The following is a 13,361-nucleotide window of genomic DNA, read 5'->3' as shown; positions in this document are numbered from 1 at the left end:
GCCTGGGGCTTTTTCCTATCTTTTTTTGGTTGTGAACCCCCACCATTGCTATCTACTGACAATATTACGTTTAAATGTTGTGCCACCTGGCAAATGCATACTCATTAAACCTCCTCCCTGCACGCCGATGTGATGCATTATCTAACCAAACCACCTCACATATTTTGTTGAATTGTGCTTTCTACGAAAAAGAGTGCAAAAGTGCATTGTTCCTTTATTGCGAAAGTTTAGTCTAACCATTGACACCTTAGCACTTTCAGTTCTCCAACAACTGGAAACACCATTTGTGTGTCTTGTGATGGTATCATTTTTACAAGCAGCCATAAAAACTAGAATGGCTTCCATCTTATAAATTATCCTACCCAGATGTACTTGACCGTGGATAGGAGGCAAATTGCGATGCACAATATTGCACTTTCTGAATATACATATTTTATTACTATCACAGTACATATGTACCTTAGGAGCAACTGATATTAGTTGTATCGGGCTATGCTGGATTTTATATTTCACAGATTTTTTAAAGGATTATTTATTTGGTCATAAAAAATATAAATTATATGTTTTTTAAAGGTGGAGTAAATGTATAAATAATTGTTTGATGTGAAATAACGCTATTTATTTATTGGTTGGGAGGGTGTTGCAGTACCAGTGACTTACCCTGTGTGGTGCTGGACCTCCTCCAGGTCTGAGCTGGGGTACATGTACCACTGTTGTGGTCCTTTCTGCCGACAGTAACTTGAGAAGTTCAGTTTGTGAATAGCAATGGGCTTACATTTATGTGGATGAGTGTTTGTCACTCCCTAATTCTCTGCTTAGCTCACTAAACCCATCCATACTCCTATCTAAACCCCACCAATACTCCTATCTAAACCCCTCCCATTTAGTAGTAACTATTCCACATTTTCCAGCCACTTCCCTCAGTTCCTCCCACATTTCCTACTAAATAGTAAACTTACGTGTGTGAGGATCTCCCTGTAGAAAAGATGGGAAGGGTTGGGATTTCCACTCATAGGTTTGTGACTTGCATTTTGTAGTAAGTAAGGAGTACTGCTATAGTTCTACGTTATGTACTGCAAAATACACCTTGTGAATCTGGCCCATTATTTAAAAAATCGATGAAGCACATAAACTAGAAACGGTCAGCCTTGTTCCAGGACTTCATTGAAAAGGGAGTAGCTACTAAGACAACAGCTGAGGGCTATTATTCTTAACCCTAAAGTAAACAAGAACCCGCAGGATTACTTCTCTATTAAACGCTGACTGCAAAAAAATGTTTACATCTAGGCTGCGCTCAAATATATACCCATTAATTTGCTCATCACAAATGGCTTTCTTCCCGAATTGTTTGTCAATCAGCAATTGTAAATGTATGAAATGCTGACATTGTGATACTGGAATAGGCAATTAGGTGCATATGGTATTTAACTGCTCGTAAATATGACCCGAAAAAATGGATTTTTCAGACAAGCTTCTAGTCAATAGCGCAGATTCTTGCTTAAATGTTTAAAGACTAAAAATGTCGACAAATGTCGAACTTCTAATGGATGTTCAAATAACCTTGCTCTATAAATATGTTATGTGCAATGCAGCTGGAACAATATTGACACACTTTGGGTGATTCAAACCTAAAAAGATTCAATACAATTACAAGTTTATTTCCCAGAGTCTAAGCTACCTCTATTTCCTTATATAATTTGACAATAGCCAGATTTCAGCCATGCTTGGTGATTGTCCACAGAAAACACACACACATTCACTCCAGTATCAAACATTAAACTCGAATGTTTACACATTACTACTTCTGTGCTTTCCACATATGCAGGATTCTGGTACCCTGCTTAGGACAATGTTGATAGATAGACGTAGGTGGTCCTTCCCCATTTCCTTTACAGTACTCTTTGTACTGTCATCTGACAATTGGTCATGTATTAATCTTGGGCACATTCAAGCCATCTTCTTTATAAAACAATGGTTTTGGTTGCTCATGTGCCTTTGATTAGAAGGTTCATGTATGTCTGAAAAGTTCAATACATATAATTTTTTTAAAGCAAGCCATCCTTCTTGTCATTGGATAGAGTTTTATACATTCATTTACTCAAAAGCTCAAACTATAGGCACAAATGTAACTTCTGGGATTATCAAATTGATGAAAGAATTATTCTGATCCGTAACCCATGCATCAAAATGACAATCACGTCATTAATAATTATCTTTTTGTTTTCCACCTTTATTTTTTTGCTTTGTTAATTATAAGCAGTACCGTTAACAAGCAGTTGTGTGTATTAATTTGAACAGATACTTTAACGTTTTGGACTCTTGAATATTTTCAGTAGCATAACGAAACTTAAGGGGGCCCCCCTGCAAACTACATGGAGGGGGCCCCCTCCCATCCTCCGTGCCAGTCTAGAGCTCTCAAGCCAGCGACCCGCCATACTGCAGGGGATGCGGGGCGATTGTTAGACCACTGTCACCAATACAGCCGTTATAAGTAACACTGGATGGTGGAGTCAAAGGTTGGGCTTAGTTTGCCAGCAGGCTATCATAGGTGGTGGTCCATTTTTTACAGGGTCCCTGCCATCAGTACGTCGGGGAAGTTTGCCCAATTTTAGATGGGTTTCCTGATGCAGACTCCTGTCATGATATACAACATCGGGTCCACTTATCGTTCAGTTTTGACAAAAGTGCATCTACTGCTCCTTCTCGTTTCCATTTTAAAACATTAGACAATGCAACATTGCAGTATTTTAGAAGCAGATGTAACTACAAAGAGCAAATTTTGATAATGCATTTTTATTAGTAGACAATAGCAATCTTAAGAGGCATTGCATAGCTTCATACACACTGTGACCCCAATTCCATCACAGTCTCTCTCTCTCTCTCTCTCTCTCTCTCTCTCTGTCAGTCTGTCAGTCAGTCAGTCTGTCAGTCTCTCTCTCTCTGTCAGTCTGTCAGCCGGTCTCTCTCTCTCTCTCTGTCAGTCAGTATCTCTCTCTGTCATTCAGTCTCTCTCAGTCAGTCTGTCAGTCAGTCAGTCTGTCTGTCAGTCTCTCTCTCTCTCAGTCAGTCAGTCAGTCTCTCTCTCTCAGTCAGCCAGTCTCGCTCACTCAGTCAGTTTTTCAGCCAGTCAGTCTCTCGGTCAGTCAGTATTCAGTCTCTGAGTCAGTCAGTCTCTTCTCTCTCTCCACTCTATCTCTCTCTCTCCATTCTCTCTCTCAACTCTGTCCACTCTATCTCCACAGTCTCTCTCTCTCCACTGTCTCTCTCTCCACTTTCTCTCTCTCTACTCTCTCTCCACTCTCTCACTCTCTCTCGCTCTACTCTCTCTCCCTTCTCTCCCCCACTCTCTCTCCACTCTCTCTCTCTCCAGTCTCTCTTCCGTCTCTCCACTCTCTCTCTCCTCTCTCTTCTCTCCACTCTCTCTCCTCTCCACTCCATTTCTCTCTCTCCATTCTCTCTCTCAACTCTGTCCACTCTATCTCCACTGTCTCTCTCTCCACTGTCTCTCTCTCCACTCTCTCTCCATTCTCTCTCCACTCTCTCACTTTCTCTCGCTCTACTCTCTCTCCACTGTCTCCCTCCACTGTCTCCCTCCACTCTCTCTCCAATCACTCTCTCTCCCTTCTCTCCCCCACTCTCTCTCCACTCTCTCTCTCCTCTCTCTCTTCTCTCTCTCCACTCTCTCTTCTCTCTCTCTCCTCTCCTCCCTTCTCTCCCCACTCTCTCTCTCTCCACTCTCTCTCTCCAGTCTCTCTTCTCTCTCTCCACTCTCTCTTCTCTCTCTCTCTCTCCTCTCCTCTCTCTCTTCTCTCTCCACTCTCTCTCCTTTCTCTCTACTCTCTCTCTCGCCTCTCTCTCTCCACTCTCTCTCCACCCTCTATCTCTCCACTCTCTCTCTCTCCACTCTCTCTCTCTCCACCCTCTATCTCTCCACTCTCTCTCTCTCCACTCTCTATCCACTCTCTATCCACTCTCTCCTCTCTCTCTCCACTCTCTCCACCTCCACACTCTCTCTCTCCACTCTCTCTCTCTCTCTCTCTCCACTCTCTCTCCACTCTCTCTCTCTCTCTCTCTCTCTCTACTCTCTCTCCACTCTCTCCCTCCCCAATCTCTCCACTTTCTCTCTCCACTCTCTCTCCACTCTCTCTCGCTCACTCTCTCCACTGTCTCTCCACGGTCTCTCCACTCTCTCTCTACTCTCTCTCCACTCTCTCTCCCCACTGTCTCTCTCCACTGTATCTTTCCACTGTCTCTCTCCACTCTCTACTCTCTCTCCTCTCTCCACCTCCACTCTCTCTCTCCACTCTTTCTCTCTCTCCACTCTCTCTCCACTCTCTCTCTCTCCACTCTCTTTCGATCTATTCTCTCTGTCTACTCTCTCTCCACTCTCTCTCCAGTCTCTCCACTCTCTCCACTCTCTCTCGCTCACTCTCTCCACTCTCTCTCCACTCTCTCTCTCTCCACTGTCTATCTTCACTCTCTCTCTCTACTCTCTCTCCCCACTGTCTCTCACCACTGTCTCTCTCCACTGTCTCTCTCCACTCTCTACTCTCTCTCCACTTTCTCTCCACTCTCTCTCTCCACTGTCTCTCTCCACTCTCTCTCTCCACTCTCTCTCTCTCTCCACTGTCTCCCTCCACTGTCTCCCACACCTGTCTCTCTCTCCACCCTCTCTCTCTACTCTCTCTCTCTCTCCTGTCTCTCTCCACTCTTTCTCTCTCTCCACTCTCTCTCTCTCTCCACTCTCTCTCTCTCCACTCTCTCTCTCTCTTCTCTCTCTCTACTCTCTCTCTCTCTCCAGTCTCTACTCTCTCCACTCTCTCTCGCTCACTCTCTCCACTCTCTCTCTCCACTGTCTATCTCCACTCTCTCTCCACTCTCTCTCTCTCTACTCTCTCTCCCCACTGTCTCTCTCCACTGCCTCTCTCCACTGTCTCACTCCACTGTCTCACTCCACTCTCTACTCTCCACTTTCTCTCCACTCTCTCTCTCCACTGTCTCTCCCCACTCCCCACTGTCTCTCTCCACACTCTCTCTCTCTCTCCACTCTCTCTCCACTGTCTCCCTCCACTGTCTCCCTCTACTGTCTCCCTCCACTGTCTCTCTCTCCACCCTCTCTCTCTACTCTCTCTCTCTCTCCTGTCTCTCTACACACTCTCTCTCTCTCCACTCTCTCTCGCCACTCTCTACTCTCTCTCTCCACCTCCACTCTCTCTCTCTCTCCACTCTTTCTCTCTCTCCACTCTCTCTCTCCACTCTCTCTCTCTCCTCTCTCTCGCTCTCTTCTCTCTCTACTCTCTCTCCACTCTCTCTCTCTCCAGTCTCTCCACTCTCTCTCTCCACTCTCTCGCTCACTCTCTCCACTCTCTCTCCACTCTCTCTCTGCACTGTCTATCTCCACTCTCTCTCCACTCTCTCTCTCTCTCTCTACTCTCTCCCACTCTCTCTCTCCACTGTCTCTCTCCACTCTCTACTCTCTCTCCACTCTCTCTCCACTTTCTCTCCACACTGTCTCGCTCCACTTTCCACTGTCTCTCTCCACTCTCTCTCTCTCCACTGTCTCCCTCCACTGTCTCCCTCCACTGTCTCCCGCCACTGTCTCTCTCTCCACCCTCTCTCTCTACTCTCTCTCTTTCTCTCTCTCTCTCCTGTCTCTCTACACACTCTCTCTCTCCACTCTCTCTCTCACTCTCCACTCTCTCTTTCACTCCACTGTCTCTCCACTCTCTCACAAAGTAGTGTGCGTTGCCATGGGCGTCCGCAGAAATGTTTCGAGTGGGTGGGGGGCACTTTTTACTTCATCACGGTAAACGTCGTTTACAACGCGGTGTTTACTCCGCACGACCTTTACCTCGCTGCCATTACAACGCAAGTCGTTACTACGACTTGCGCTGGATGGCGCTGTTGGTTAAGAAATATTGTCATTTTATATTCCAACACGTTCCCTACTGTTACGTGGACTGGTGTTGGAATATAAAATTATAATGATCCTCAATCCGCGCCCTCCAACGCAAGTCGTTGTAACGACTTGCGTTGTAAAATCCACAATGTAAAGTACCGCAATCAAAATGATCGCGTTGTTTTATCATACATCCCGTCATCACCATCCCACTTGCACCCTTCTCCCCTCTGCCTTGCAACCTTCTCACCCTCCCCCTTGCACCCTTCTCCCCTCTGCCTTGCACCCTTCTCCTCTCTACCTTGTACCCTTCTTCCCTCTGCCTTGCACCCATCTCCTCTCTGCCTTGCACCCGTCTCCTCTCTACCTTGCACCCTTGTCCTCTCTCATTGCACCCTTCTCACCTCTGCATTGCACCCTTCTCCCCTCTGCCTTGCACCCTTCTCACATCTCCTCTCTGCCTTGAACCCTTCTCCTCTCTGCCTTGAACCCTTCTCCCCTCTGCCTTGAACCCTTCTCCCCTCTGCCTTGACCCCTTCTCCCCTCTGCCTTGAACCCTTCTCCCCTCTGCCTTGAACCCTTCTCCCCTCTGCCTTTCACCCTTCTCCCCTCTGCCTTGCACCCTTCTCCCCTCTGCCATGCACCCTTCTCCCCTCTACCTTTCACCCTTCTCCCCTCTACCTTGCACCCTTCTCTCCTCCGCCTTGCACCCTTCTCCCCTCTGCCATGCACCCTTCTCCCCTCTGCCTTTCACCCTTCTCCCCTCTCCTCTCTGCCTTGCACCCTTCTCCCCTCTGCCTTGCACCCTTCTCCCCTCTGCCTTGCACCCTTCTCACATCTCCTCTCTGCCTTGAACCCTTCTCCTCTGCCTTGAACCCTTCTCCCCTCTGCCTTGAACCCTTCTCCCCTCTGCCTTGAACCCTTCTCCCCTCTGCCCCCCTCTGCCTTGAACCCTTCTCCCCTCTGCCTTTCACCCTTCTCCCCTCTGCCTTGCACCCTTCTCCCCTCTGCCTTGAACCCTTCTCCTCTCTGCCTTGCACCCATCTCCCCTCTACCTTGCACCCATCTCCCCTCCGCCTTGCACCCTTCTCCCCTCTGCCATGCACCCTTCTCCCCTCTGCCATGCACCCTTCTCCCCTCTGCCATGCACCCTTCTCCCCTCTGCCATTCACCCTTCTCCCCTCTCCTCTCTGCCTTGCACCCTTCTCCCCTCTGCCTTGCACCCTTCTCCCCTCTGCCTTGAACCCTTCTCGGCCCCCCTTATACCCCCCTGCGGTTGCCCACATGGTGCGTTCTAACAAGAGTGCCTACCTGAGGGCACCGTTTTGCTGCCTCGTCCCTTCTCATATGAGCGTTGCCCTGGAGAATGCTGTCTTTGGGGGCCCCCACTCCCTTCCTTGTCAGGGTCCCGAGCAGTGCTCTGTGCTGCCTCCTGCTCTCTGGGACCCCACCCCATCCTCTTTCCGGCCTTGCCTCTGACTGTAGAGAAACAATTTAACTTGTTACATTGTTTCTCTTCAGTCAGAGGGAGGGGGCAAGGGGCTCAGTCCAGGCTGCAGACAGCCTGCACCTGCTTTGGAGGGAGAGAGGCTTGCTTCAGCGCAAGCCTCTCTCACAGAAGAGCTGAGGGGGCCCCTTTCATTTACTGAAGAGAGGGGCTTCGGGTGAGTTTGTTATGCCCCTGGTGGAGGGTGTGAGGGTGAGAGGGTGTGAGGGTGTGTGAGGGTGATGAGGTGTGAGGGTGAGGGTCCGAAGTAAATGGTGGCAGGGCAGACATCATAAGACAGAGAGAAGAGACTGAGGGGAGATGGAGGGGAGAGGGGGGAGTGAGGAGAGAGGGGAGTGAAGAGAGAAGGGAGTGAGGAGAGAGGGGAAGAGAGGGATTGGAGAGGGGGGAGTGAGGACAGGGGAGAGTGAAAAGAGGGGAGATGGAGGAGAGGGGAAATGGAGGGGAGAGAGGGAAAAGCGAGGAGAGAGGGGTGAGTGAGGATAGAGGGATTGGAGAGAGGGGGGAGTGAGGAGAGAGGGGGGTGGGGAGAGTGAGGGGAGAGTAAGGAGAGAGGGGGAGGGGAGAAAGGGGAGGGTAGAGAGGGAGAGGAGAGGTGAGAGTGAGGAGAGGGGAGAGTGAGGAGAGAGGGAAGAGGTGAGGGGAGAGAGGGGAGAGTGAGCTGAGTGGGAGAGTGGGGAGAGGGAAGAGGAGAGAAGGGAGAGAGGGTACCCGCAGGGTGACAGTCTGCGCTATACACGTATATATTCCATTCCATTCCAGGGTAGAGAGGAGGGTGAGAGAGGAGAGAGAGGGGGGAGAGGAGGTACTGAGGGGAAAGGGGAGACAGGGGAGGTAGGAAAAGAGAGTGATTAAGAGTGAGAGTAAGTGAGATATGAGAAGAAGCTAGGGGCAGAGAGCTGATTGAGAGTTAGACATCTTAAGGTAGGTGCGCAGTGATGTGTAAATTAGATGTTAAGAGTGCAGGCCGACCGCCCGCCCCGGCCTCTGGACAGAGCTACTAGAGGACACCCAAACGGCGTCCGGGTGAGGGGACAGCGGACAAAGAGGCCGCTCGGTGGGCGGGGGAGGAATATATACTCTCCCCCGCCCACCCCCATAAGGAAGTGACGCGCGGGAGGACCCTCCAGGGTCCCAAAGAGCTAAAGAGCTGGGCTGCCCCGTGTGCCATCCTGTGGCACTACGGTGGCCGCCCTCTTACTTGTGTCCCCTGCGGGGACGTGTCGGTCGGCCTGCACTCTTAACATCTAATTTACACATCACTGCGCACCTATCAGTTCAACTTGCATGTAAATTAGTTTAAATTTGGAAACAACTGCTAAGTGTTCGTGTGTTTGCTAAAAGGCTAAAAAAAAAACACTCCCAACATTTTTTACTTGCCCCTATCTAAGAACCAGTACAGGCGCAAGTATTTCCTTTTTTTGGGGTCCCTGGGCAGAAGTAGAAAATTCTGCAGCAGCCGGTCGAAATCTGTAGGCCTGGTCACCCTACCATCTTATCGACTTCAGCAGCATGCAATACCATGAAGGCACGTTTGTGATTTGAGTCCAATTTTTAATAAAAAAATATCACACACTACAGGACGCATTAGTACACTGTAAAGAAGCGCGACAAAGAAGCTTTTGTGATAGTGTGACTCTTTTTAATTAATTTTTGACAAGGGCTGGTAGGAGCGGACTGTCGAATCTGCCTTAGTTTTAAAGGACTTGTTGCCGGCTGTAGGTGTCGAGAAGGAGCAGATTGAATGATGCGATTGCAGGTTAGACAAGTGAATGTTTTTGGACCTGAGGGACGTGAGCTGTTTCTAACTATTTTATGCTGCAGGTACGTGAGCGGAGGGCCAGGAAGATGCGTATTACTGGTGGCAGGAGCGGCGCAAATGGTGGGAGCGGTGCATTTGAAAGAGTGTGAGTAGCCAGTAAAAAAAAACGTGAAGTTGTGGAGGAGGGGATACATGTTGGGAGAGCGTTATCCTAATGACACTCTCTGACTGGGGCCCCCACTCCCACCCTTGTCAGGGTCCCGAGCAGTGATCTGTGCTGCCTCCTGCTCTCTGGGCCCCCACCCCATCCTCTTTCCGGCCTGGCGCTCTGACTGAAGAGAAACAATTGTTTCTCTTCAGTCAGAGGGAGGGGGCGAGGGGCTCGGAGCAGGCTTCAGCGCAAGCCTCTCTCACAGAAGAGCTGAGGGGGGCCGGGTCCCCCTTCATTTACTGAAGAGAGGCGGGGCGTTTGTTACGCCATCACACATAATATAATAAAACAATATGATCGGATTTAAACCTCGAATTAAAACAGGATGATAAAATTATATATTAGATTTAGACAGTTTTACAAGTTTAACATGCTAAGTGTAGGATAGGAACCTAACTTTGTGCCAATTTGAAGTTATCAGTAGATGTTTTCAGCTGGAATAAGCATCGTATTTATATCTCCAGACAGATGTAGCTAGCTGGTTTCCTTGCAGAAGTTTAAGAGAAGCACAAGCCAAGAATTTGATAGGAATCTTATAAATTCAAAAACCATTTTAAGCTATAGTTTATTGAGTTAGGAAATATATCTACAAAGAAGTCCCTGGATGTATATATTTGCTGGCCACGTGTTTCTGTAGAGTCGGCGTTAGGAATTACCTTTTGATTTGACTATAGTTACATGTATAAAATATTAGTTCATAGGGGCTTTCGGGAAGCTGGTTTCTTCCATTGATCTGTTAGTGTGTCATTCGCATTTTTCTTTCACTGCTACAGCATGGAGGCAGTGACTCAGCCCATTTCATCCACTGGCTACCCCCCCCTGCATGCTCTTTCACAAGGAGCTCTTCCAAACCCAAAGTTATGGCAATGTGTGCTATTTGAGATCAAAACCGTATTTTTGCATTTAGCCAGCTTTTTAAATGGATTAGAGCATGGCTGGTTCCCCGACAATAAATACAAGCCCTGAATAATAACATAAGCATTGATAAAGTCAAAAGGTGGGCTGCCAATGTTTTATTGGCCTTATCAATGTTTATTAATAAGTTGAAACTGGTTTCTGACACACGGCTCTAATATCCTTCGTTCTTCTTGAATAATTATAGATAACCCACCAGATGTGACTCTTACTGTGCTCATTGGAAGTTACTCTTTAATTCTTGGTTTGTGCTTTTCCTAACTTACATGATTCCAGACTTAAGGAATATTTTTCCACTGACGCACTTACTTTGAACTAACATTGATGACACCTGCTTCACTCAAAAGTGTAAAGTTCATTGTTCCACTCTCTTCTCATTTCCTTACAGGAGTGTCAAAAGCTGCAGCAGCCCTAGTGTGGGAAACTCCGAAGACGGTGACTTTCACGACAGCGTAAGTTTCAACTTTAAAATATATTTTTCATTGCAGAACTGTTCCATAGAACTCAAGACAAACCCATTTCATTATCTGTTTTCTGGCCTTAAGAGAAAGTCTAAATTTGAAATACGTTGCAAGTCGTGGCCATTTCTCCGTATTTCTTTTTACACATCAATACCATATTGAGTCACTATTTGTGATTTTCCAAGTGAAACCTCTTTAGGGGCCAGATGTGCTAACATTGGGAATGGAGATTTCCAAATTACAATTTTCTGCAAATCGCAATTTCATTTTCCTTAAAGAAAAGTGGGATGTGTTTCAAGAAGTAAAATTAAACTTTTAACTTTCATTTTTTGAGAGTAGACTGCCTCCTCTTAAAAATGTTTTTGTTAAATTCTGAAAGAGGAAAGAGTTCCTTGGAGACCACTTTCTGTTTGCAAATAGGTTACAACCTCCTTTGAGGTGTTGGTAAAATATTATAGTTTTGCCACTGCATTTCAGTAGCAAAACACTAATACATACCTCTATGATTCAGTATTTGGAAGAGACGTCCTAAACACGCCCTTTTCAAATACCGAATCGCAAACCCAAATTGCGATTCTGTAGAATCGCCGTTTGGTGTTTGTGCATAAAAAAAGCATTTTTGAGGTCGCAAACAGCACATTCAGTGAATCAGGTCGATCTCGACCTCTATTCTGCTTTTTATATTTAGCCCTAGATGTTAACAGAGAATTCTGTCCAACAGGTGTTAGGGAAAGAAACAGTAAGGCTAGTTGGTGTGTTTAGAATTTAAACTTCAACTTGGCTTATAAGATATGTTTGTTTGCTTCATTGTACCTTGCAATGCTTCAAGCCGTAAACTGGCATAAGGGAAGAGGTAGAGTGAAAGGAGCATATAAGCAGTAAAACTGGCATATGAAGAAATGGGTAGGATGCATTTGTGGGAGAGGAGTAACGTAGATGCATGCAGAGATGGACGTGGATCTAAACAAGAAAGTCTGTGGGCGAAAATACACTGAATTAGCAAGAAATCTGAAAAACAATGTGGCGAATAGATGGGTGGAGATCTAAGTAGAAACAAGTTTAATAAGCTTCGAGGAAGGACAGGACATAAGGTATGACTCATAAAATTAGACATGCTTGGAGAGGCACTGTAGGCAAGAAGGAAGAAATTAAATAAGTGTCAGGCTGAGTAATTAACACATGAGACACCACCAGATAACACCAAAACAAAGTGAAGTTTTGCCTGCTAAGGGCAATTTATAGCACACCGTATTCCTCTAAATATACTTCCAGTATGTCACTGGCATACCTAGAGGGGGACCATATGGGTCCCATACCCTACCTTTATTTACTAGGCCTCCCTCGGGCCTTGCAACCACAGTTGTTAAATGTGCCAGGAAACCCACAGAAAAACAGACTGTTTGCTTAAAATGTTAAAATCTTACTTTGTATGTATCGATGTGTGTATATATACAGTTAGGTTTCAAATGTCTAAGCATATATATGTGTTCATGGAAGAAAACATAGGTTAATCCGTGGTTATTGTTAGGAAAACTTTACTTATTCTTTCTATATGAACCAAACTAAAAATACACAAACATTACAAATACCCCCTGCAGTTTGTTTGGTCCGGGGCCAGGAAGGCAGGGCATCTGTGCACTTCAAAGATCTGCGGCTAGATTCTTCTCCCCACTTAAAAGACACAACTGGGTATAAATACTGTACCTCAGACACCAACACTTCTGTACACTTCTGGACCTGTGGCTACTCTGCCAGGAAGAACTGATGTGCTGTGGAAAGGACTGCCATTCTGCTTGACTGCTGGCCTGAAGAGACTGCTGCTCTACTGTGCTGACCTGCTGCCTTCTTGTCTGGGTGAGATGGACTAAACCTGCAACTCTTGAACCCAGAACGACTTCAAGGGCTTCAAGGGCTAATTGGCTGGTGAGTCCTGGACCCTTGGGAGATACTTGTCAGCCTATGTGGATCGAGTGGACCCAACGCATCTCCTCTGTGGTGTAGCGCAACCCCGAGCAGAACCAACGTATCGCCACGGCTAGGTGGACTTGACCGATCGGAAAGACCTGCATTACATACTGCATCCCGCAGCCTCCTTCGGAACCGCTGACTGTGTGATGCATCATCGCCGCAGGCCTTCCCATTCCTCATTGATGGCAGTCTTGACGACATCGTCGGACTCTGCATGGAAGCTTCACAGCCAAGGCCATACAATTCATGTATCATTTCAACCTACTACAACATGGCCGCCATGTATACACATTGTTTAGTCCCTCTTTTGTGTTTAATTAACAAGAGATCAACGTGAACACATAACTTTATTTAAATTGCCAATGAATTTGGCGCCAGTCACAGCAGACGAAGGCGTGATGCCGAAACGCGTCCTGTTTTGATTTTTTGAATAATTCATAATAGTTTTGAATACGAGAGTTGTGGAGTGCCGTCCATTCTTTTGCCGAAGTAAAAGAAATCTGGAGCGTTAATAGTGACCGTGGTCTCCATCACCGCGTTACGGACATGCACCCGCCTCAGAGTGCTGTATGGCGTTTTGTGATGGAAATGGAGCGTAACTGACATCGCCGTGCACCGCTGTGGTCACAGAAGCAGCG

The 13,361-nt window shown here is 47.0% G+C and overlaps 1 protein-coding gene across 5 annotated transcripts in view; it reads left to right on the top strand.

Annotated features, from left to right (window-relative positions):
• LOC144792165 (oxysterol-binding protein 2-like) overlaps positions 1-13,361 on the top strand; it is a 1,552,312-nt gene that overhangs the window by 1,246,744 nt on the left and 292,207 nt on the right. For all 5 annotated transcript variants that reach the window (XM_078667062.1, XM_078667059.1, XM_078667060.1 and 2 more), the window contains one exon: positions 10,683-10,746. In XM_078667062.1, the coding sequence (XP_078523188.1) occupies positions 10,683-10,746 (64 nt within the window). The remainder of the gene's footprint in view (positions 1-10,682; positions 10,747-13,361) is intronic.

This window comes from Lissotriton helveticus, chromosome 11 (genome assembly GCF_964261635.1).
Source record: "Lissotriton helveticus chromosome 11, aLisHel1.1, whole genome shotgun sequence".
In the NCBI taxonomy this organism is placed as follows: domain Eukaryota; kingdom Metazoa; phylum Chordata; class Amphibia; order Caudata; family Salamandridae; genus Lissotriton; species Lissotriton helveticus.
Note: the sequence above shows the minus strand (reverse complement) of the source record. Positions and strands in the feature narration are given on the sequence as shown.